The following is a 27,207-nucleotide window of genomic DNA, read 5'->3' as shown; positions in this document are numbered from 1 at the left end:
AAGGTCTCATCTTTATAGTAAACTACTGGTTGATACACTTGATCATATTACAGTAAAAACAAGAGCTATGGAACACTCTCCCATTCCTGCAACATGATTTCATTAAATGGCTGGGCATCAGTTAGATACTAAAATTATTATTTTTAATCTTACAATGATCCGATAACATTTAAACACTGCTTCAGTAGACAAAATATTGAGTGAAATATGTAAAATGACAACTCAACCACCCCTTGAAGTAATCCTAATCAATCTTTTAACCAACAGTATATAATTTCTCTCAATTTTTTCCTGTGATAAGTGGCTACCTACTTAGTTCTCAATTCTTTTTCACTTCAAACTCAGCCCAGATCTATACTAAAAGAGAGAACTTGTTGGGAGAACAGTAGAATATAAAATGTGTTCATGTTTTAGGTAGCATATGGTTAACAGGAAAGTGTTTTAGACTTTGAGTTTAGAAGCAAAAGGAAAAGTTATAGGTAAGGAAAGTCAAGTGAATTTGGACGTTTATCTATACTTTAAAGGTTAAATGATGTTGTGCCATCCAACACCAAGCATTTGGGAACACTTACATACAAAACTGTACCAAGACAGGTTATATAGATTATCGTAACCAAATCTAAGTTGTTTCCATTGATGACAGAAACAACAATGGCAACAATAGGTAGGGAGAACTGGTACAGATACATTAAATTGTGTTAGATCAAATACTAATATACCACCAAGGAAACTACGGATGTGCAAGGGACCTTACAGGTCATCTAGTCCAAGCCCTTTCATTTTACAGACAAGGAAACACCCCTGGTTGAGACTTGTTTAAAGCCAGAGAGTTAGATGCAAAGCTGGGACCATGAACTAAATCCCTTAACTCTTAAGGGGTACTTTATGTGAGGTCACCTTTGGATATAAAGAATATTAGTGGGATGGACTAGATTGGTGGCTCTTGGCATTTCTATTCTTACACACTGACAGAAACCAAAAGCTGTTTCGCTCCTGAAACTGACAACATTTAATACTCCAGATTACTAATGTCTTCCCTAATTGCTGCAGAGATCCCACTAAGACTACATGTATACTCCTCCATCAGTATTTGTAACCCCACTGCTGCAATACTTAACTATATCACTTGTTTAGCAAAATAGTCTCGATAACAGAAAAGACCTTCAGGAGAGACTTGAAAAATTGATAAGAATTAACAAGGGAGGTAATTGTCACTCCATTATTGGAGATTTAAATATGCATTCATTCATTAATTCATCCACCAAACATCTGAGTGCCCACTATGAGCCAGGCTTTGTGATAATCACTAGAGATAAAAAGATGAATAAGACATGGTCCCCTTCCTAGAGAAGCTTGTAATTTAGTGGGGAAGACAGACATGTAAACCAGATAAATTATATTACAACATAAGTACTATAACAGAGATATGAACAAAGTGCTGTATTAGAAGGGAGGGTAAAGGTATGAACTAGCTAATGACCAGGAAGTCTACTAACTTTGTGCAAGAACTACCACATTTACTGCAAACATAATCTCATACTCAATCAGTAATTAGGAAGGAGTAACAATGTATAAGTAAAAAAAAAAAAAAAAAAAGAAAGAAAAAGAAAGTTGGCACTGAAATCAGAATGCCTGCATTTAAATCTAGTCCTTTTACTGACTAGCTGTGACTTGGGCAAGTCACTCCATCTCTATTAGCCTAAGTTTCCTTATCTGTAAAATGGGAATCAGCAACTACTTCAAAGGGTAACTTAGTTTTAAATCAGAACACATGATAGTACATGCAGAGTACTAGTATTTATAAACATAGTAATTTTTAAAATCCAGTAGATTAACTAAATACTAAGCAATATTTATACTTAAAACCTTATTAATGAGAATAATAATGTAATTGTGTCCCTAATGAATGAGTGTAATATTTAATCCCCATACTTTGGGACCAAATTGAAACGCTGGTTTTCTGATTCATTCAAAGCAACATGGCTTAAAACATTTTAACTTTGTTTTACTAGAGAATTTAAAATTAGGGAAACTGATAAGCTATTTATGGTTTTAAATAAGTAGGAGGTAATTTCAGTTACATTATAAGGGAATTTTACAATAATTTTTAAAATATCAGGCTAAAATTTACTAATCAAATTATAAAGCCAAAAATCAGCATGGAGATTTAACTGGCCTTTGAAAGATTTTCTTTCTTTATAATACCTGTTTGGTGTAAAGAGAAGAAACGTGAGCCTCTGCCAATTTGGCACCTTTCACGACTACTAAAAAGAAAAGAAAACAAACTTACCTAATGAATCAGAATAGCACATAGTCAACATACAAGAGACTATATAAAAGTATATCAGATCTAAGTAAAAAAGTTTTGAGTAAAGTCACTATTTTGCCAAAACAAAGAAACTGATTTTGAAATTTTAAATATTAACACATGTACCAACTACAAGCCCAAACATTCCTATGAAATCGCGTTACCATCAAGAACATATATACAAATTGAACCCTAAGTGGGGGAGGAAAAAGAAAAGAGGAACAGCATCCATTAGTTACCCCACTGACATAAGACTATGGTGTTGGGATTAACAGTTTGTGACTGTGACGATCCCAGGATGGGAAGAAAGTGGGGTTTTTTTTAAATGTGACATTTAATATAATCACTATCATCTCAGGAGGGGCAGGAACACTTGCAACTGAAATGATGTATTTTAAAAGATAAATAGGTAATCTCCCACCCCCTCATTCTACATAGAATGCTTTTATTTCCTGAAACTGTGATTTTTATCAACTTTCAATGATCATGTTCATTTGCCAAAGAAATCCACTTAAAAATCACAATACTGCTGCAAATGTCAAAGATTTTTATACAAAGTATAGGAAATGCACACTTAAAATATCAGACTGGAACACTTACCAAACAGTGTTTTCCTAAAGTAGTATCTATAGTACATTTCTTTATTCATACATCTTCAAATGGTCAAGTTTTCTTTCATAAATCCAAAATGTAATGTGATGTTTTCTTATTCACCAAATGTTAGCTCTACTTGAAGTCTGGTTCCAAACTAATCAGCCTGCTTTTAAATTTTAAGACAGCTGTTGAAAATTTATAGGATCAAACCAAACTGAAGTGGTATAAATTTGTAACATTGGATTGTACATTATTTGTAAAGGTACCATTAATCATTACTAATAAGTTAGTGATTATAGCTCCTTTTGTGATAATTGGGGGGAAGGGTAGATCGCCATCTGGAATGGTCTATTTATTTTAATTTTTTTTCTTTTTTTTTTTTTTCTTTTTTTCTTTTTTAAAATCAAGGAACATTGTCTTGGCCTTTGTGGGTTTTTTGTCATGTTTTTTTTTTTCTTTTCTTTTCTTTTCAAGAGACCATTCCACTTTATTTTTAACATCTGAATGTATAAGGACTCATATGCAAAGCAGTCATACACCGTTATCATTAAAACCCATATGGTAAAATACATACACAAGTCCAACAAAAGGCTAATACATAGTAAAGCCTAAGCATACTACTATGTAATATTATGAATACATAACTTGGAGACTTTAGTTAGAGTACTATGTTATCTATTCATTTTTGAAAACATTCATTAAGATTTTTAAATGCAAATTCATTCCTTATTTGGAGTAAAACAAAATCCTCTAAGTTATAACAAGTATTGGTCGTAAGTTTTTAGACCTATTCATTAAATTACAAAGAACCCAAAGAATTCTGTAATGTTCAGTAGAAGTATGTAATAAAAACATTGCATATGTTTCTAGTGTGATGTCTTTAGCAATTGTTTACTGAAATAAAATGCAAACAGCAATCTTTCAAAATACAGGATCAGAAGGTAGTTTTCTTCTCTTTCGTCTATTTGTGAAATCCATCTTCATCACATTTTACCAAAAAATTGTTTTTACAAATATGTAAAAGTACATTAGATAATACTAATGAAACACAGGTAGAGTTCTAGCATATGCAGATCAATGATCAGTCAAATCATCTTCTCCAAGAACGAGATTCATTGTCCTCTTCTTCTTCATCATCATCTTGAAGTAATGAGTCATCCACCAAAGACTCTTCCTGAAACTTTAGGTTAAAATGCATTTAGGAATTTACCCAAAAAAAAAAAGAAAAGAAAAAAGGTGACACTTTTAAATACTGATTTCTCTCAACAGAGTCGAATACAAAAGGTATTTCTACAGCTACAATATTCAAGAAACAAAGAAAAGCAACCTTTATCCACTCAATGGTTTCTCTACAATATCTATTCTATTGCTTCTATCAAACAGGCACTAAAAAAATATGTAAGTAAGCTTTTGAACATGCCATTTCTCCTGCCTCACTCAATCAAATTATGCCATCTTCTACACCTACAAAACATTGCTCAATACCTTTTGTTTAAAAAAAAGAAAAAGGAAAAAAAAAAAAAGAAAGAAAACATCAATAAATCTCTGACTTACCCTAACCCTGTACACTAAATCAACCAATAACCTGTAGAAAAATCCATCAAGATTTATATTTCTTTTCTGCTATATGTAACAAACATTTCTTTTATAGAATTCCTGCTTTTCCCCATTCCCTTCATAAAAGCTTCTCAGACTGCTTTTCAAACTTTTCAAAATACCTAATACCAGGAGCTCTCCTGCTTTTCTCCCCATTCAATTCAAACTCATGGAAGGACAAAGGTATAATCTAAAATATAAAATGACAAATCATGTATATGAGTTTCAAAATACACATTTTATTCTTGCATTTGACTATGGATATGTATAACAGCCTTGAATGCTCTTCAAACAAACTGAAGTGCCATTACAAGAATCTAACAAAGGTAAAACATGGAATCAGTTCCCCACCTTACCTTTATTTATTAACTTCCTCAACTTTTTCCTACAGCTTATTTCATGATTAAAATAGAGTTGCTTATTTTTAAGCGTGTGGTTTCAAAGCACTCTCCCATTTCATTTTTCTTTATGCTTACACCTCTCAGCCATACTAATTGCTGTACCCAAGAAAAATGGACTGTTCCACACCTAATCCTCTTCCACACCTAAAATGGCTCTCTCAACTACATTTCCAGGCCCAGCTCTTGTTATGGAAAACTTTCTTATCACTCAGGGTTCACCTCCACTGTCACCAACTTCTTCAAGAGTCTTCCGAACAGAAATAATCACTTCTTCCCCGGGAATCCCACAGCGTATTGTTCAAATCTTTATTGAGTGTATCACTCTGCCTTTCATTATAATTAATATTTTGTGTCTGTCACCACCCCCCTTTCCAGATTATAAGCTCCTTGAGGACAGGGACCGTGTCTTATTCATTTTTGTGCCTATCACAGTATCTACCAATTAGCAGGCATTCACTCTAACGAACTAAAATGATATGAATTAAAATAAAGGAAACCTGAAATGTTAATAAAGCAAATGAGTAGGAGATATACTTTAAAACTTAAAAATATTACAAGATTTCCTGTGAATAAAAATCTAATGAATAATTATTGTTTTCTTAGAGTAAATGAAAACTGAATATATATATGATTTTCTTTTTCTTTTCTTTTCTTTTTTGGATTAGCAATCCACACTTCTCATTAATCCGGAAATTTTAAAGTTGTCTGCATTTATCTGACATCCCCTGCCTGGAATATGGCTCAGGAATAAAAGTTTTATGTTAAAATCACAGCCATAAAATCACATTTCATAAAAAATGTGAACATTTGAAGGCAAAGACAAATTAAAAAAAAAACAAACATACTTCCTCTTCATCGGGTTCAACTTCTTCTGTTTCAACAGCTGAAATATTAGTTATTGGTTTATTCCACGCCAGTTTTAGATCCTGCCCTTTGAAACGGGCTCCATGAACTGCAGCCTAAAACAAGTAAGAACATTAGAATGTAGAACATTAATAATTTCTAAAGTAAACAATGAAATGTTATAGTATTTAGTATTTCAATTAGTAAAACAAAAGTGAAGACAGCTTTCCATTTACTTTGTGGTTATTCCTGTTTACTACTTATTATTATAATTTACTTTCTATGGTTATTTACTTCTAAAATCAGCTTTGTGATTGGAAATACATTTAGGAAACAAGAACACTTTCTCATACTTGAGTAGAACTACTTTACTACTGTCCTATATCTGACTAGAACTATGTCTACATATTTACAATACAATGATAGTTACTATTCAAGGCAATAATCTCAAAGTATTTCAAGATCCTGGCTGTAGGTTCTGAACTGAAGTCTAAGTTAGGATCAACAGGCTAAATGTATCTTAGTGCATTTAATTCTTGTTAATTTACAAATGACATATGTAGTAACTACAAACTGGAAACCTCTAACAATGATAAGAATAATTCTGCTTGTGTAAAACAGTATCGTATTATTTTAAAATTACATCAGTAGGTTAAAGTATCATATTATTTTTAAATATACAATGTTTGACACATCACTGTTACAAAACATAAGTATCTCCATGAAGAAAAAACCCTGAATGTTTCTACTGAAACTAAAGTACTTCCTAGAAAGCTTTCAGAACTGCATATAAGTTAAACTTAGTGTATGCTACATTAGTGGTTGCTTAAGAAATAGTGCATTCAAATTAAAGTAACATGAACTAATAATATAAATCAATGTTAACATACTGAAATAATTCAGTCACAAAAGATTTATAGTACAACCTCAAAGTATAGCAAAATGTGAACTCTAGAAGCAATTACACGTTCAGTGACAACTGATCATGAGTTGTATAATATTGAAGTCTAGATATAAATTATAAATCTGCACATAAAAATCCATGATAAATTTAAAAGACTTCATGTCTATTAAGATGCAGCTCAGGAGGAGTTTTTAGTCCATGGCTTCATCACAGTGTCACATTAACTGAAAGAATTTTAAGTACTTATATATGACATTCAATTTAACAAACAACTTGTAAGTTTTTAAAGCTGTAACTATTACATAAATATATATATATAATATTTGAATAGTCTCAGGCAAAATGTCTACTCATAAAGCCCATCTTTTCATCTCGCTAAAAATGGCCAAAAATTTCACTGACATTTCTATAAGTTCTTGACAAACATTTCTGATGACCTAATATTAATATTGCAATTCTCTATACTTAGCACACACATCTTCAAATTTATAAGGTGAGTCTACAACTCTCTAAAGTTTTAATTTTAACATTTTACAAGATGGTTTTCAAAGCTAGATATACTTAGCATTTTATCAACATTCTCCATTAGAAACTTTTGACTATTTGGCTGTATAAATTTTTGAGATAATGGAGTTCTTGCTTTTGAAGATGCAAATTTATTTTAGGTAATCTGCAACATAAAATCCTTAAAGTTAAAAAAAATCTGCAACCTGCCCATTATATTATTTTAAAAATTCAAAAATTTCAGGTCACATCACATAAAAAATTATAATCCATGATTATCCCTTCCCAAAGAGATAACCACCATTCCATGAAGAATTTGGAAGAGTTTCACAATTTACCAGAAAAAGTGCTGTGTACATATTAAAAGGGTTTGTGTATATACATAAGTATGACATATACATGGGAACATACTTTACATCATATTTAAACTAATTTCTTGAATGGAATTTTGTCATATTGGACAAAATATTCTTTTCTCAAATGGATCTTGATTTTGTTTATAACGCACAATTTTACTGAAGGAAAAGGGGTTGCTGCTGTTCTTTTGATTTTGTCATAAAGAAACTTAAATATTCATGTTCTGTAATTTATCTATGTTTACCTTTATGGCTTTCAGATGGTGCCAGTCCTTTAAAAAAAAGCTCTCTCCACACTAAGATTATTTTTAGAAATCTCCTAGGTTTCTACCAGTCATATGTATTTAAAAAAAGGAAAAATTTCATTCATTTTGAATTCATTTTGATACCAAAAATAAAGATAATGTATTATTTTTTTTCCTCACACTATTTGCAAATTACTCAGCAAATTTAAATTTCCTGATTTAAATAAAACATTTCCTTGTAATCCTCTATAATTTTTATACATACCTTGGTCTTTTTCTGGACTCAGTTTTGTTCTATTCTCTATCCATACCATTATTATATTCTTGAATTCACAATGAATATGGTATCCTTTTCAGAATATTCTTGGTTATTCTGACATTATTTTGTCCTATGACCTCTGGAATCTTTTGGCCAAGTCCAGTATCATACTGTGTTACTGTTGTTAGTAATATAATATCGACTAGCTCAGTGCTTTTCAGAATTTATTGTGGGAGGGGCTTTAAGAGCTCTGCACTCATTTCATTAAAATGTACATTAAAAAATGAACTTCATAACTATTTATAAAATGTTAATAAAAATCATGTTTAAATATATTCCAGGGGATGTCTATCTGAGCAAGCTGATAGGGTTCATAAAGGCTGAAATGGGGCTCAACCTAAAAATATACAAAACAAGAAAGGAAAGTGAAGAGAAGTAACTTCAGAGGCAGATAAAATTAAATTTGCTCTTCTCAATGCAAATAGTTGATAATCTAAATGAAAAACTACCAAAGTAAAGCCAGAAAAGAAAAAAAATACCTATATAAACATATCTTTTCTAAAAATAAGGTTGTAAAAAGATACATGGTCTAGGGTGCTGGGTGGCTCAGTCGGCTGAGCATCCTACTTCAGCTCAGGTCATGATCTTGCAGTGTGTATGTTAGAAAGAGCCCCATGTCGGGCTCTGTGCTGGCAGCTCAGACCCTGGAGCCTGCTTCAGATTCTGTCTCCCTCTCTCTGCCCCTCCCCCATTCACACTGTCTTTCTCTGTCTCTTAAAAATAAATAAATGTTAAGGAAAAAAATGATTACATGGTATAAAACCAATAAACCCTGATAATTTCACAGATAAATTCTATTAAACTTTTTTTAAAACTTTTGAGAAAATATCACTCCCATGCTAATTAAAATGAACTCAGAGCAAAAGAAAGATGGAAACTTTTCATGCAGCTTCTATAAAGCCAGGTAACATTGGTAACATAGAAATAATATCCCCCCCCATCTACAAACCAATCTTACTTTTGAAAACTGATTTAAAAGTAAAAATAAATACAAGAATAAAATCTTGTCATTTGCAAAAATCTTGGGTGAATCTGGAGAATATTATGCTAAGTCAGAGAAAGACAAATACCACATGACTTCACTTACATAAAGAATCTAAAAGAAACAAAAATATATAAAACACTCTTAAATTCAGAGAACAAACTGGTGGTTGCCAGAGTCCTGGAACAGGGTGGGGGAATGGTGAAATACATGAAGGGGATTAAAAGCTAAACTTCTGGTTAAAAAATAAGTCACAAAAATGAACAATACAGGAAATATGAAAATTATAATAATGTTATATGGTGACAGATGGTGACTACACTTACTGTGGTGAACACTAAATAATGTACAGAATTGTCAAATCACTATGCTGTAACCTGGACCTAATATAGCACTGTATGTCAACTATACTTCAAGAATATTTTTCTGAGTAAAAAAAAAAATAAAAACAGACTTCAGATTTCAGGATTTATCAAAGGAATATAATACGATGGGGATTTATACTAGAAGCAAATAGTTCGATCCTAGGAAACAATATAAACAGATGAAAGAAAACAAAGATCCTTATATTTCTACAAATACACAAAAGTTATGATAAGATCTGTTTCTGATCAATACCTAAAAATCTCTACAGCATTCAAAAACAGGAATCATCTGTATGCTACCTTAACCTAAAAAGCCAGCATCATAAATATTACTAAAAATATTAAAAATGTTTTCATTCATTTATCATTTTCATTCACTTCACAAGCAAGACCATGAATGACATTTCATGAGTAAAGACACTACTATCATCATTTAACATTTTTCTTTTTTAATTTTTTAAAGTTTTTTTTTAAATGTTTATTTGTTCTTGAGAGAGAGCAAGAGAGACAGGGTAAACAGGGGAGGGGCAGAGAGAGAGAGAGAGAGAGAGAGGGAGAGGGAGAGGGGGGGAGGGAGGGAGGAAGACAAAGAATGCGAAGCAGGTTCCCAGGTTCCAGGCTCTGACCTGTCAGCACAGAGCCCAACACACAGGGCTTGAACTCACAAACTGAGATCATGACCTGAACCAAAGTCAGACACTTAAACAACTGAACCACCCAGATGCCCCTATTTAGTAACATATTCCTAATGGTACTAACAATTAAACAACAGAAATTAAGAAGTTATTAAATAGGAAAGAGAGATAAGACTACCATTAGTGTTATGACTGACTGAATACTTGAAAAAACTGAGAGAACAAAATTAAAAACTATCAAAAGATAATTTGGTAAAATGGCAGTTACATATTTAGTAAAAATTATTTTTCTACATACAATCAAGAGAAAATATAATGGAAAAAAGTACCTCACTTAAAGTAACTGTAAGTTAAATGATTAGGGAAAACTACTAATATACTTACCAATATAAAGAAATTATACATGTCATTTATATATTTTTTATATTACATATTATATAATCTGCAACATATATGCATTACCTATATCTATTATATATTTATATGTATTTTATTCATATACATATAACCTATTTAAAGAAAATCTTTAAATGCTCTTAAGGGATAAAAAAGGATTAAAAATGATTGTCTAGAGGAGTATTTAGTATCATGAAGATGTTAATTCTCCTATAAAGTATTCTATCTTTTTATTTTTATTTATTTATTTTAATTTTTTTAAATGTTTTATTTATTTTTGATACAGAGAGAGACAGAGCATGAGAGGGGGAGGGGCAAAGAAAGAAGGAGACACAGAACTGGAAGCAGGCTCCAGGCTCTGAGCTAGCTGTCAGCACAGAGCCCGATGTGGGGCTCGAACCCACAAACATGAGATCTGACCTGAGCCGAAGCCGGAGGCTTAACCGACTGAGCCACCCAGGCGCCCCTATTCTATCTTTTTAGAACCACGAAAGTAATTTCTAAAGTTTATATAAAAATAAACACATAAAATCTACCAGGAAGATGCTGAAAATGAGTAATATTAGCTGGGCATAATAAGAGGGAATCCAAACAGCCTTGACAAACTATTAAATTATATTATAAAGTTTAGCTTAATTAAAACAGTGAGGAAGGGGCACATAGAAAGAAACCTGATCAGTGGAAGAGAGCAGTACTAAGTAACAGTACCCTTACATCCTTATGGGTATTTCACTCAACTGTGGGAAAACTAGCTTTACTCAATGAAATCAAGTAGACCCCTAGTTTATTCCTTACATCAGATAAAATTCTTACAAATTTTCATAAAAACGTCTAGATCTAATGAGCTAATTTCCTAGTACATAAAGAGTTCCCATAATTCAGTGTTAAAGTCTTTCTTATACATTAATCCTTAGTCTTTTCAACTGATTGCTACTCATTTGGAAAACCTGCATTGTTTATTTATACACATACACACACACACACACACACACACACACACACACACACACGAGGAGGAAAAAGAAACACTTAAAAAAGAAGGTATATGTAAATAAATCTTCTAAGAGCAAAACTTCCAGTATTTAACCACATAAGCAAGAAGTTTTAACAAACTTTTAGCCATTTATACAATGACAGCTACCACTGTTTTATGACCACTGCTTAGAAAATAGAACATAAAGAGACATACTCAAGCTACCTAACATTACACTGGAAATTGTCACTAAAGCCATTAATTAAAGGAAGCTTATTCTTAACTTATACTCAATAGTACCTTTAGAAAAAAGCTGATCAAAGATTTATTTTGATTAAGCACCTGACTCCTGATTTTCTCTCAAAAAATTTTTATGAAGTATTTTAAAAAGGGTCTACTTCTTAACATCACATGGATACATACAAGTTTATAAGAAAGTTTTCAACTATCATCAATAATACTCTCACAAAAGATCTTTAAATGAAAAGATTACCTAAATCAGATTTTTAAAAAACCCTAACTCTAGGATCCATTCCTATTGTATAAAATGATCCACTACACCACAGTTATTCCAAGGCCCCAGCTGAACACCTGGGTGAGATTTTTCAGAACCACACTCTTTCACTAGTTACAAAGCCCCAAGAGCAACTCCTACCAGGTTAGGTCCCCAATAAGGTATCATTGTGGTGTCAGGGAATATTCACTACAAAGAAGATAAATCAATTTAGAAAGTTTTTTTAAAACTTTAATTTAGACCACAATCACATTAAAACTTCTGAAAGGCACACCACTCTTCCATTCACATTAAGTTAACTATCTGGAACTCTTATTGCATTTTTCCAAGGACAAAATAGTACGTCTATCTCTCTACAATCCTAAAGAAAGAACACACAAGGCTAAAAACATTTCCTATGAAATCTCCCATAACTTATATCCATTGTCCTTTTTTAAAAATCTTTTAAACCCAGATGAAAGACAAGGTTGCATATACTTGATCATTTTTCGTAAAGACAATTCAAGATACACAGTTTAAGACAACTATACTATACAACTAAAAGCTAGAGCTATATATCATACCTTGAGCAAAAAGTTGTAGAGGCCTAACTGGGGGTATGCTGAGCTAGGGACACTTCTTTAGAGGTCAGCTTACTGGGACTAGTCAGTGGCAGATGAGGGATGGCTTAGAAGAACCACCATCAGGATTCTTACCTCTCATCACTCATTCTGCCAAAGCAGACTTTGTTCTGGGCCAGCTGAGAAAAAGGGTAATAGAAAGTAGGGTGGCCTTATCCCATGTGAAAGAGAAAGGAAGGAGAAATGCTGGTGATCAAGACAATACAACTTAAAATTCAACTTGGTGACTAACCATTTATCTAATTCTATCATGTTATAAACAGAATCCCCTAACTGCTTTAGGACATTCTTTGTGGCCATGAATTCCAATTCCTATGACCTATCTACTGTCAAAGTATAGTTATTTAGTAAGTTAAAATTTTTTCCTTTATATTAAAACTTAAAAGCAATATTTATAAAACATTTAAATCTGAATTTTCAATAAATTAGATTTCTAATACTTACTGCTTCAGCTTCTGCTCTTGTCTTGAATGTAATTACTGCATGAAGTGAAGAGTCATCAATCTGACAATCTTCAATTTCACCATATTGCTTTAAATTAAAAAGAAGTATTTCCTCCAAATAAATATTTCGAAACATCCAAAATCCTAATGGTTTTTAAAATACCAATAAATGTAACCCAGAATATGTAACAGGTCATGGTGATTAGCAGAAAAAAATGATGAACAGTTCATTTTAGTACGTGATGTTACACGATAAAGAGTGGTCCTGTTTATGATTCTACACTTTTAGAATTAGAGAAACTTGTACTTGTTCGAACTGTGCTTTAAATCAATGAAAGAGAGTCAAAGATTGGGTTTCCTTATTGCCCTTCTTTGTATACTCATTATTCCAATCCCATACTGTGCTTGCTACGTTCTTTCTAAAAGAATATTTAATCCTCAGAATTGATTTTTGTGTGCGTGTTGTTCCCAATTTTAAAGATGGTACCAAAAAAAGATTCAGAAAATTGAAATAATTTTCCCAAAGTAATCTAGTTAAATACCAGGAGAGTCCAGGTCTTTTGAGGTAAGTTTAGCATTCAAACTGACCCTGCTTTCACTCTTACTACATACTCCTGTACACCATACTCTACATTAAAGAGTTAATATGTTAAATGATGCTTGCTTCTGGATTGTTGGATTTTATTTCTTCTGTATGTAGAAGGATTCGTCTACAAACAACAACCTTTATCATATAAAATTCTAGTCCTAGTCCTTTATATATCATCCCTAATACCTTTCTTTTTTATCCACAAATAAAACTGTAATGATAATCTCATTAAATACACATGCACACTCTATATCAAAAATTTCTATAAAGATAATGGACTCTAGAATCAATCAGAGCCCAGTTCTGTCAGTTACTAGCTTTGTGAACTTGAGTAAGTTACATAAACTCTTCATGCTTCATCTTCATCTCTAAAGTGGACATAAGAAAGGTACCTACCTCAGAGAGTTGTTGAAATAATTCATAATATATTGAATTATATAAGGTGCTCAGAATAATACCTGTCACAAAATAATGCTCTATAATTTTTATTACTACTACTACTACTCCCAGCAGAAAAATTAAAGCAAGCATTTCATTAATCGTAATAGTCAGTGCTCTTATGATAATGAGGGTTTTTTTCTCTGTTACTTGCCACAGGTTCAAATCCCAGGTTGAGACGGAGAACTACATTTTAAACCCACATTCTTAAAGATTGATCATTTTTAAATATGCATTACCACTATTAATTTTGAATGCATGCAAGAATCCCCATTTAAAGGCTCTGAATATTTATAAAACCAAAACCATCCTCATCTGACTAAAATACATTCATAACAAACTCACCTTGTTTATTTGGATTATTTCAGCATATTCCTTGCTAGTTTTCTGATTAGCTGAGTAACTGTATGCAAAACACTTAATGATCTGGATCTCCTTATCTTTGTGAAAAGGGGGAAGATGGGGGGATAGCAGGCAAGAATTGGGCTAGATTATTTCTAAGATCCTTTTTAGTCCTCTGATTCCTTTCTTTCTCTCTTTGAAGCAATCAAGCATAGGATTTTCCAGATTCCTCTTCCTTAAATATTAATTATTTTAGTTATTTCTTAAACATATACCTTTTTTTTCAGTAACTCTCTCTGTCCCAACAAAGTATAGTTTCACATTGGTAATTCCTGTTAAAAGCTTAGAAATTGACTATCAAACATGTAAATCTGAATTTGCAAAAGATTTAATCATTTGTGTACCTATCTGTAAGCTTACTGATCCTTCAAGATCTAAGCTCCAATTACTCCCTTATCAAATTTTCTACTATGCTTTTTCTATCATATGCCTGTGTAAAAGACACTTCTCTAAGTTACTCCTTACAGTTTTTAGTGAATTTAACTTGATTATGCCATAAATTATGTTTGTAGTTTACATTAACTGGTCTGTATTAAAATAATATATACAAAATCCTTGACGGTAAAGAACTGGTTATTTCCCTCATATCTCCAGAGCAATTACTATTGCCCCAAGGTTAGTAACTAACCTTTGGGATACCACTAGGAATCACAACATTTAAGTTGAAAAGGGCTTTTAAGCAAATATAATTTCTATTCTGCACATGAACCAAATGGATCCCAGGAAGTACAAGTTAAATAATGGGTTAGCCAGGACTAGAATCTCATTCTCCTTTCTCATAGGTCAGTCTGTATTAGCCTGTATACCCTGGCACTAAGCAACTTCAAGATCATATATCAAAATCTCATCTTGCTTCATTTCTAAGGTCAGCTAACTCAAAAATACAGTATTAACAAATAAAATTCCACCTTAATTTAAAAAAAATCTGGATGGCTTACATGATACGTTAAATCTTCCCTTAAAAGTATCAGATGACACTAAACTATTGAACTTCTCCCTCAGCAATAGCAAAGTTTAAATCATTCATTTCACAATATCTGAAGGCCTACTAAGTGTTTAGAATAGTTATGTTTCTTCCAGATAACAAACAAAAATATCCGTCTACTTTCTAAATAATTAACAAAAGGTTATTATAGATTAATCAAACCCTCTGGTCAGATTAATGGGATTAAATTACTCATCATTTTCATAATTTCCCTTTTAATATTCATTATTCCCAACAACGACTATCAGCACTTGTTTTGTTGGACAGTAAGAAAGTACCGCAAAATGAGGAAGGAGATCTTCTCTATCACTCTCTGTAAATGCAGAAATTTCCAGTGCCCTGGGACGATGGTCCACCACAGCATGACCAGGCACACCTCGACCTCGACCTCGACCCCTGCCTCGGCCATGCGCTGCGCCTCGACCTCTTGAGTGAACTCCTCTACCCCGACCAGATGAAAGAATCCCTCGTTTTGCAGCCTTGAAGAGATTAGAGACATGCAAGTTAAATGCCACAATTTCTAACACAAGCCACAGGTCATATGTACTCTATCAGATTAGTCAAACTTTTACACAATTTGATATCCTATTCAAATAATGGCTTAGAAAAAGATATCATAATTTAAGTTAAGGTTTTAGTTTTTAAAGTGATCTTAAATTTAGGCAGCTAATGCATTTAGAAAATAACATTAAGTTAAGCAATGTTTAAAACTGTTCAATGTGCCTTTTTCTACTAAGTTCATATTTTCCAAGATCTCAAATTGTATCATAAAAAGACCAGCAATTCTTAATTTCCAAATAATACACAGTGTGAAAATGTTACTTCAGGAGTTTAATACATAGATACATAATTAATTTTTCCATTTAAGACTTTTAAATATAGTGTGTCTATTTATTTGCCTGTTGACTTCAGTAGGTATAATTATCTCAAATTCATCATTTTGGTCACTTACACTAACATCATTATACAACCAATGTAGCATGATTTTCACCACACTGTTCCATGTGAAAAGCATACCATTCCTTCATTCCACAAATATTTAAGGAGCACTTCCTATGCTCAAGTCCTTACCTTCCTGAAACTCAAATCCTAGAGGAGTAAAGAGACGTTTAGCAACCAAATTATTTAATTATATTAATGAGAAGTAACTCAAAAAGTAAGGAAATGCTTTACTTAAAGACTTGAACAGAACATTAAGGATCTGCAATAAATATGCTAGAATATCCATGAGGATATTTTGTCCATGTTTTATTCTCCACCTGATCCCCAGCACTCAACAAAGTAGCTGGCAGACTAGATATTTAGTATGTGTTCAACAAATCAAAGAAGAAACAGGAACAAGCAAGGTAAGAGTGAGGGGTAGGGGCTACAACATGAACAAAGGAAGCAAGGCTAAAATAAACACCATACTTCAAAGAATACAGGAAATCCAGTGTAGCTGGACCACATGGGATAAAGAAATGAGGCTAGAGAGATAAGCAGAACCAGATCATGAAAAATTCTAAGGATCACTAAATTAAGAATTTTTATTTTTATCCTAAGAGCCATGAAAACCAGTTAAAACATTTTAAGTACAGAAGTAGAGTGATGCAATAAAATCAGTATTTAAAATGTTATTCTGGCGAGTTTTAAGAACATAGAAGAAGAAAGAGGAGAATAAGCTGGAAAGTAGCAGGCTACTAAAGTAGCTCCAACTGAGGGCGGAAGCTCTGTCTACACTGGTGACAGTACAAGTAAGAGAGAAGAAAACATATTTATGATACACTTGAAAGTAACACGTATAACACTTGGTAACTACTTAGATATGGATAATAAAGGAAAGGGAGGAATCAATGAAGAGTCCCAGGTTTCTGGTTTGGGTAACCGTGTAGATGGAATAATTTAGGGGCAAGAGAAGCTCAATTCTGAACAGGTACAGTCTGAGGATGTGAGAGAGCCACATGGAAATGTCAAGCAGGCACCAATGAGAGATCTTTTCAAGTATTAATATTTGTTTCTTCATCTCAAGACAGCTCATCTTAGCTAAAATAATTAGCTAAAATAATAACCTAAAATCCAAATAATAAAACTTCATAGGTCAGGGATTAATGTACATAATGGGAGTAGCATATACAAAAGTATATTTTGAGGAATACTATCTCAAAATGTTCCCTGAAAAGGAGATCCATGGACAAATAAATTTGAGCAATATGAAATACTGATTATGTATACTTAGGGATTCACAAATTTAAAACTTCTAAGAAATCCTATGGCAAAAACCATGCTTAATCTAACCTTTTCCAAATTTATTTGGCCTCAGAAGCTTTTTGCACTAATACCTATTAACAAAGAATGGAGCCGGCATTGGAAGCGACCCGCCCTGGGACATAGTGCGTTCTAGTACCTGCGTACACTAACAGTACCTACAAACTAAAGTTTAACCGTCATAAAGGAAACCAGAAAATGCCATTCAGTGTTTAGGTAGATCATGATAGAGAACCAAAGCATGGACTAATAAAAGAATACTGGTAGAACTATTATTTATTTACTAAAATTTTATAAGCCAAAACTTTAAAAATGGTAACTTGTTTTTCAGCATAGGCAAATAATCTCCATAATAAAGAACACGCAATTTCTATATTAACATAAAAGAAATCTATCTTTTTCAAAACCTGTTACCTTGTCCAAGACATACAGGCAGCCCTACCAAGTTTCCAGAAAATGTAAGATGTATGTAGATTTAGATGTATGCCCTCCTCTGACAGACAAGACAGAGCCTTAAGACAAGCAAAGGGGCTGCTAAATGTTAAGTCTGCTATGTTAATACCTGGATGCCAGTACTAAATTCAGATTTGTCATAGGTCAGGAAAAAAAAATCACCCAGGTACTAACAAATTCAGGGGGGAAACCACAATTCTCAGATGAAGCCAAAGTAATAATCTAAAACATAAAAAACTATAACTGTGGCATCAAATAATTATAAATATAGGCAAATACCAATTACGCTGATGGCATTAGTCTCTGTACTTCAAAATGTAAACAAGCTTTAAATCTAATTTTAAATATCTTTTTGTCAAATGTTACAAAATGCTCATTATTCTATAACAATTTCATAATATCACTAGATTTTTTTACAAAAAACTATCATAGACCTAAATTAGAGAAGAAAGTAGTTTAGTTTATAAACATCCACAGCACCATCTATAGGCAAAACTTAAGTAAGCATGCTTTCAATACAGTACTCCACTAAAAGTCTGGGCCTTATAGCAACTCAGTATAATATGCCTATATACGCACAGAAGATCTCTTGAAAATGAACCAAACTCACTAGAAGTAGAGGGACCTGGGTGTACAGGCAGAACTGCTGCCGCCCTTCGTTAAATAAAAGATTTTATCTGCCAGTTCTGAAAAATTCGCTAACTACTTCTCTCTTTCCTATACTCGTCAGAGATTGCCAATAATTATTGACGAGAATGAGGGGATATATTTTCAAACTGACCACCATGCCTACATCTGCTTCTCTTTAGCATACTGGGTAAGTTGTGTTGAAACGTACTTCCAGCTGTAATTCTGTATACTTTCTCCTAAGTTCAGTGACTTCTTCTCCAGCTTGCATCTTCTTATATAAATCCAGTTCTGTATCAAGCAATTCTTTCTGCATCTAGAAAATGTAATTAATAATTTAAGAGACAATAATTAATATCCTACATTTATTAAAAAAATTTTTTTAACAAATAACTTTTACACATTCCCATTTCATCCATACATTCCTTCTCTATCTCCATCCAGTCATATGGCCCTAGTCCAAGCCATCAATCACATCAGGTCTACACTACAATAGCTTCCTAACTTGTTCCTACTTCCACTAATTTTCCTAGAATTCATTTTCTGTACAGAAGTGCAAGTGAGATTTCTATGGACTGATATGAAGTAATCTTCAGGGAACAAATGTGAAAAGAAAAAAAAAAACCAACCTGTTAATAAGCAATATAGTGTGCTTTTATGTAGGAAAGAATACATATACACCCAGAGAGAGAAGAATGGGAACAGAGTGGCAGGAATCATAGGGAAAAGGTCTTCTATATTGACCTTTTTATACAGTTTAACTTTTGAATCATGTTGTTTTATTTATTCAAAATATTAAATCAGCATAAATGAAGAGAAAGGGTTCTAAAACAGACTACAAATAGAAATACATCTAACTTTACCAAATTGATAACATAACCACAAAAAGGAAAAAAAAAAGGAATCCTAGTCCACAGTTCTGACTCTATATCCTTAGTTGAATATACAGTGAACATTTAAAGAATACAAATAAATTTTGAATCTTTTACTTAGATGTTGGAAGTGGTCTTGTAGCAATTCTGGAACTATTTGGGAGGTAGTAAATGACCGTGCAAAGGAGTATGTATTGGTGTTAGTGGGAAGCAAGTTGTCGTCATGGGAACACGAAGATAAAATAGGAAATAAGAGAAGGAAAGAAAGAACCCTGTGGTGTTGGACTAGAATCAGAAATATCAATATGAACTCATGATTCTACACATGCATGTACATACACACAACACCAAGTATAAATATTATGTAAATCTGTAGCTTTTGAAAAATCAATTATCAGGTGAAATTATCTTTCTTACTTATTTATATCTAATGGATTGATCTATTTGAATTTCCCTCCTTTTAATCAATTCTATATAATGCTGTCAAAATGTTACTTTGGTTTATTAACCTTTCATACAATGAACTCCCTATACAGCCCAAAGTCTTCAGTCCATCCAAGTACCTGTATCCATGTACCTGTATCACTTTGTCCTCAAGATATCTTTTCAATTATTATCCATAAATATTCTAATTAATTCTAATATTAGTCAGCAATTACTGACTTCAACTGAAATCTAAAAATGTTTAAGACTTAAGTTTTTGTTTGTATATATTTCCTATTAACTAATGAAGGAAGGAATAATGTTAGTATGTAATAGTCAGATTTTAAGCAAAAGATATTACATAAAAGGAAAATGATCTTAAACAATGTAGCATTTAATGTTTTTAGCAAGTAGTAATACGAATAACAACACAAATTAAAATACCTGAGTCTTGGTTTTTATACTCTTTGGAAGACAACGTCCAGGAGAAACAGCTTTGACCTCATCTTTCAACTTGGTAATATTTTTTGTCAAAACCTCTAAAGTTTTCATTATTTCTGCTTTATCTTCAGACTTCATTGCTTTGTTTTTCTCCAGTTTTGAAATTAACATCTGCCAAATTTTTAAAAGGAGAAAAACTAAGACACACAAAGCAAACACACCAAAATAAATGTAAAAATAAGTAACTACTAGTTTTAATCCACATATTCATGGCAAGGGTTACAACCACTAAGACAGCAGAACAGATTTGGCAATGTCATCTCAACTCAACTTAATCTTGGCATTTTGTGAAGAATTACATTGCCACTCGTCTCTCAGAATGTAAGTTCAAAGAACACAACCTTAAGAAATTCAAGTGAGAAGTTGTCAATTTGAAGCAATACTTCAATAAGTAATATTTTTACTTTCTAATCTATTGTGGATATTATAGTCTCTAAAGTAGTTCCACTCCAAATGTAGCCTACAACCCAGAAAGAGAAGTTTTATGGTTTCCTTCACAGAATGAAATCTTAAAACAATTAACTACTTTCTTTGTCACAGGAACAGTAACTGGCTATGTTATCCCCAACACGGGCAGGAAACAAAAGATAAACAAGGTAATACGGGGTAGAAGATACCACATATCACAGGTTTTCTGAGTCAAGGTGGTTTCAGCTTGTGGTGTAAAGTACTGTGATTTCTCCTTATCAAGTGCTGCACATCCAAATTTAAATTAGAAAAGACATAATGTTAAGCCAAAATGTAAAAAGTTTCTAAGTTTTGAGATGCCATAACCTTTCTTACGAGACATAATCAGGAACTAGCACTAATTAAATGTCATAACCTAGAGCAACAGTGTGCAAAAGAAATACTATAGCCACATTTTACATTTTCTAGCAGCCACATTAAAAATATTTTTTTAAAAATCCAAACCAGTAAAGTTAGTTAACACTGTATTTAACTCAGTGTATCTAAAATGTTATACACTTCAACAAAAATTATTGAGATGGTTTATTTTTCTTCATATTAGGTCTCTGAAATCCGATATACATTTTATATACTTAGAGCACATACCAATTTTTTTAATGTTTATTTAATTTTGAGAGAGAGACACAGAGACCGTGAAACAGGGAGGGGCAGAGAGAGAGGGAGACACGGGATCAGAAGCAGGACTCGGGCTCTGAGCGGCCAGCAGAGAGCCTAACGTGGGGCTCGAACTCACAAAGAAACCACAGTTCCTTTAAACCAGTATGATCGCCAGTTCACCACTTAATGTATGCTCTTCATCCCCAACACACATTAATCAACAGATACATACATTATCATTTATAAATATTTCAGTGTTACCCTTATCAATTAAAAGTGTCTTAGAAGTAGCTATATAGTGTGAGATTAAATTTACTCATCTATAAATAGTTTGGGCCAAATCTAGTTTTATAATATTTTACCTTCTGTGTTTCAATGTGCTTTTCTAAAATTTCTTGTTTTCTTTTCCTTACATCCTGCTGAAGTTTCAATGCCTCCTAGAGAAAGATATCAAAAATATCAGTAGAATATTTACTGTTTATTATTCTCATAAATAGATATTCCAGAGGAGAGAAGTGGTTGTGTGTGTGTGGATGCAGAAGCATGGCACTAACAACTAAATGCAAAGTTATGGTATATAAAAGTTAAATATGTAAGTTTCTAAGATCAATCAAGAGAACTTTTCATTCCCCCTCCCAAGTTAATATTTACTGCTAAACAACGAAAGATAAAAGTTCAGTGTCAACCAACATACACTCTTCTTTTAGCTCTATTTTGTGATAAGCCTTTAAAAAAACATACATGCAGAAAAGCTTTCCTACATGCAAATTTACACTGCTAACTGCATTTACCTGTTTTTTTTTCTGTGCTTCATTATTGTCAACTGCAGTGGTAGAAACAAGTAAGGTTTTCTGTGCAGCCTTCAAAGCAGCTGGATTATATACTGTTTTAGTCAGGCCCGTAGATGTAGACAACACCTACCAATACAAATTCAATTTCTTAAAAAATGTACCAAGCCCTCATGACTGCCTATCCTGTTTTCTATAAAACTCAATTTTAAAACACTTGTCAAAATTCAGTTCATTGAAATGAATGTATTATATATTATATATATAATATATATGACATATAATAACTAAATCATATTAGTGATTTGAAAGGAAGGGTATGAAGGAGGCTTAAACTACAAAACAAAAAAATTAACAGCATATTCCTATAGAAAAAAAAAGAACATACAGAAACTTCGAATCAAGGAAAAACACTGACATGATATAGTCACAAAGCCCTAATCATTTATTTCTTCTACCCAGATCCTTCCATGAAATTGTATTCCTACAGTTATTCAAATATTTAATAAAAATTATCTGATGATATATTAATTTATGTGTCTTTCTCCCTATCTACACAGTTAAGATCAGCAAAACCATGTTTAGCTCCTCTTTGTGCTTCTTCTAGTACCTAACCCTTGTTACCAACTAATTATGAGGCCCCGGTTAACTTCCGGCACTTTTTTGGGACCTCACTTTGCTCATCTCTAAAATGAGAATGTTTAAGTGGATGGCATCTAACGTCCTTACAAAAATTCATTCCATAAAAGCAGGAATTTTGGCTTGGTTCATCACTCTATCTTCAGTGCCTAGAACAGTGCCAGGGCACAAAGTAAATACTCAATGAACACTTTTGCACCAAATTAAACTGAAATGATGAAAGACCAGGGTGGATAATCTTTTCTACACAAGGGTCAATCCAAGAAAATAAAGTGTACAGGCTGCCTTTTTTGTCCTTCAAAAGCAAAAAGTTGTAGGTTCAGTGGAGTGGTTAGTTACTGGTTCCTAGAAAGAAGTTTAGAGATCCCTTAAGGGAAATCTATGAATGTTACAAAAACTAAACATGGAACCGTATGTACCAACAGTGTAACTTTCCAGAGAAAAAGTTTCCAAAGAGTTAAGGGAGTTCATAACCAAAAGAGGTTAAAAGAACTACACAAACAGAAGATTATAAATGAGAACAAGAGCCCACCTTTTCAGCTAGTAAAATGTAAACATATGGGTCTATCAGAAAAGTAACAAGCATATACTATTTTCTAATCATCTATCATAAAGTTAGATGAGGGAACATCACAAAGAATAGGCAACTTATCACTGTTCTAAGTATTCAAGAATGTTTTCGAGGCGCCTGGGTGGCTCAGTCGGTTAAGCCTCCGGCTTCGGCTCAGGTCAGATCACGTTCGTGGATTCGAGCCCCGCGTCAGGCTCTGTGCTGACAGCTAGCTCAGAGCCTGGAGCCTGCTTCAGATTCTGTGTCTCCTTCTCTCTCTGCCCCTCCCCCTCTCATGCTCTGTCTCTCTCTGTATCAAAAATAAATAAAACATTTAAAAAAAATATTTAAGTATTCAGGAATGTTTTAGCCTCCAAGTGAAATAAAAATCTAGAATACTGTTGGGGTGCCTGATTTTGCCTCAGGTCATGAGCTCATGGTTTGTGAGCTGGCAGTGCAGAGTCTACTTGGGATTCTCTCTCCCCCTCTCTTTCTCCCCCACTCCCCCCCACCCTCCTCCCTCCCTTTCCCTCTCCCTCTCTCACAAACTAAATCAACTTAAAAAAAAGCCTAGAATACTGTTAATTATACTGGTTGCATGCAATGCAATGCAATGATGTTTAAAAATAAAAGTTCTTTATAATATTTGATGTATATCAAATCTGGTAATTTTCTTACATAATCGAAATACTCCAACATCATTAACAAATAATGAAATTGTTGCACTCAGTAAAATAAAGAGTAAATCTAAAGTTACTTTGCAGTCTAATTTTAGTCACCACTCTCTGTAACACTAGAGGCAAATTTCTTCCATGCTACCTTACCATACTACTACACAATGTTGAACTGCAGGATTGCAGTTTATAAAGAGAGAAATACAACAAAATATGCTAAATGCTTTATAAAGAGAGAAATACACCACAATATGCTAAAGACAGAGTTTGAGTGTCTCATAAACTGTTTTCTTCATGAGGGTTCCAAGACAAGTTGAAGTGTTATGACTAAAAAGATTTCTATACTCAAATAAGTTGGAAATAATATCATAACCCTAGTTTCTAGTTTCAAAATGTCTACCACCATAAAAGCTGTGAGAAAGCCTGAAGTAAAGAAACCCATGTAACGCAATCTATTTAACTTGGCATTCCTTAATTTCAATATACTCCATTTTCAAAGTATATTTATTAACATCTGATATCAGGCTAAGTAAGAAGCAGTGATTCAGAGTGAATCAAAGTATATGACAAGACCCCTTTAAAAGCATCCCACTTCCCTGTTTTATCTAGGACCTTCCTTCTGTACAAACAGAATATTAGCTAACACATTTCACTGAACTCAAGACATTACTATGAAACATATCATCATAATAAACTCCTATTAAAAACAAAATGGTGCCACTTATAACCATAGCACCAATACCGTATGATATAGCCTAATTTCAGGTATTGAAAGGTGAAAACAAAATGTCCTAGAAACAATGAACTATAAGAGTCCAAATACTGCTCACTATTTGACTCTATCTGATTCCAGAGTTTAAAGACTAAGAGTATGAAGAGCAAAGGACATCTGTATTTTCAAAAGAGTTGCAATAAAAGAGAAGAAAATCTGTTAAAAATTAAACCAGTGAAATGGAATGACAAATTCAACAAAAAAGAAGATGCTGCTATTCCTAAGAACAAAGTCAAAGCATAGGCAGTGGCCTTTCAAACAACCACACTGTCTCTATTTTCCAAATGGGTTTAAACATGGGCTATATTTTTATATATTGAATTTAACTGCATTCACCTATTAATTCCAAATATTTGTGATTTCTTTTGGATTTTTCACATATACTATCATGTCATATGTGAGTAAATATAATTGCCATCTTTATACCGTTTAGTTTCATTTTCTTGCCTTACTAAACTGGTTAGGCCTTATACTACTGAATAAAGTGGAATATAGATATCCTTTCTTGTTCTTGATCTCAAAGAGTAAAAGTATACAGTATTTCACCATTCAGTATGTTAGTAGATAATTAATTAAGGAAGTTTTCTTCTATTCCTAGTTTTCATATTCTTTACTGTGACTAATAAATTTTACCATATGTTTTTTCTACTGAAATAATCAGAAGAGGTTCTTCCCACCCTTTTTTTCCCCCATAGGTGAATTAAACCAATTTTCAAATGTTAACTCAAACTTGCATTTCTGGAATAAATCCTACATGGCCAGGATGTATTATCTTTCTTCATATCACTAAATATTTGCTAATATTTAGCTTAGGTTTTTTTGTCTATATTCATGAGCTATTGGCTTGTAATTTTCCTTTCTTGTAATATACTTGTCAGATTTGGGGTCAAAGGTTTGTTGAATTTGATTCAAAAAATGAGCTGAAAAGTATCATATGCTTTGTTATTAAAATGTACAATATACATCATTCATACCTCTTACCTTTCAAGACAAAAACCAATTCCTTAATAAGAAGTTAAAATCCATTACCTGTTTATCTTATTTCCAACGTGAAATATTACCAGCCATAACTACCATTAGTACTTGTAAAGGAAAACAGATTTTTCTCATGGATAAGAGTGGAAGGGGAAAAAAGTATTTTATAAAAATTAATAAAAAGAAGACTGTTATAAATTAAGTCATCAGAGTATTATTTTCTGATAACCAATAACCATGTTGGAATCAAATATAAAAGAAATAGTTACTATGCTTCACTGTCACACTCAAAATAAGCTAGAGCTTTAAACAGGTTTCTATAGCAGAAGTGTCTTGTTTATGTGTAATAAAAAGAGAAATTGTGAGAAGTTACGTGTAGGAAACTTATTAATATAATTAGTGTATGGTCAACTATTATTTCAAGTAAATTATCTTTTAATAAATCTAAATATTAATATATGATATTCTCATAAAGCAGCAAACGTGCTTTTTTCTATAGCAAAAACCAACCCTAACTGGAAATTCTAATGAGAATAGGATTTTACATTAAAGTTACATTTATAAGGGGCGCCTGGGTGCCTCAGTTGATTGAGCATCTGCCTTTGGCTCAGGTTATTATCTCAGTTTGTGGGTTCGAGCCCTGCGTCAGGTCTATGCTGACAGCTCAGAGCCTGGAGTCTGCTTCAGATTCTGTGTCTCCCTCTCCCCTTGCCCCTTCCCCACTCACATTCTGTGCCCCTCTATTTCTCTAAAATAAAAAACATTTTAAAAATTTAAAAAAATAGTTACATTTATAAAATATGTTCAGGGATTAACAGGTTCTTTTTCCAAGAATAGCAAGCAGCTTAAGAGAGGAAGGGATTAAATCACCCTCATAATAATTCTAACCGAATAATGTAGGTAATAATGCTTAGAGAGGTCAATGCATTAAAAAAAATCAAAAGTAGGAAACTATCATACATTTCCTTGACACTTACATTTAAAGTAGAAAAATTACCCAACAAATGTAAATTAAAAAATCAAAGGGTCCCTTAAATGACTGCATTTTATAGTTAAGGAAACTGAGAGAGTAAGATTCATACAGGATCATATAGAATGTCAGCTGCTAAATAAATAGCTGAAGTCTCCAAAAAACATGCAATGTTCCTTCAGTGTGGCACACAATTTCTCTTTCAAAGGTTCCATGGTACATACGTTGTCATAATGCAAAGA

General features: G+C 32.8%; 1 protein-coding gene across 14 annotated transcripts in view; it reads right to left on the bottom strand.

Moving 5' to 3' along the window:
- RBM26 (RNA binding motif protein 26) overlaps window positions 1–27,207 on the bottom strand; it is an 85,030-nt gene that overhangs the window by 4,347 nt on the left and 53,476 nt on the right. For 12 of the 14 annotated variants that reach the window (XM_029936549.1, XM_029936553.1, XM_029936560.1 and 9 more), the window contains 8 exons: window positions 22,389–22,514; window positions 21,960–22,034; window positions 20,476–20,643; window positions 18,948–19,052; window positions 15,691–15,891; window positions 13,000–13,086; window positions 5,745–5,858; window positions 3,347–4,082 (listed from right to left, as the gene is read on the bottom strand). In XM_029936549.1, the coding sequence (XP_029792409.1) occupies window positions 3,993–4,082; window positions 5,745–5,858; window positions 13,000–13,086; window positions 15,691–15,891; window positions 18,948–19,052; window positions 20,476–20,643; window positions 21,960–22,034; window positions 22,389–22,514 (966 nt within the window). In that variant the 3' untranslated portion in view covers window positions 3,347–3,992. Of the gene's footprint in view, window positions 1–3,346; window positions 4,083–5,744; window positions 5,859–12,999; window positions 13,087–15,690; window positions 15,892–18,947; window positions 19,053–20,475; window positions 20,644–21,959; window positions 22,035–22,388; window positions 22,515–27,207 lie in introns of those variants that run through there. The other 2 variants (XM_029936554.1, XM_029936555.1) reach the window with 1 other exon arrangement.

Source organism: Suricata suricatta, chromosome 4 (genome assembly GCF_006229205.1).
Source record: "Suricata suricatta isolate VVHF042 chromosome 4, meerkat_22Aug2017_6uvM2_HiC, whole genome shotgun sequence".
NCBI classification, from domain to species: domain Eukaryota; kingdom Metazoa; phylum Chordata; class Mammalia; order Carnivora; family Herpestidae; genus Suricata; species Suricata suricatta.
Note: the sequence above shows the minus strand (reverse complement) of the source record. Positions and strands in the feature narration are given on the sequence as shown.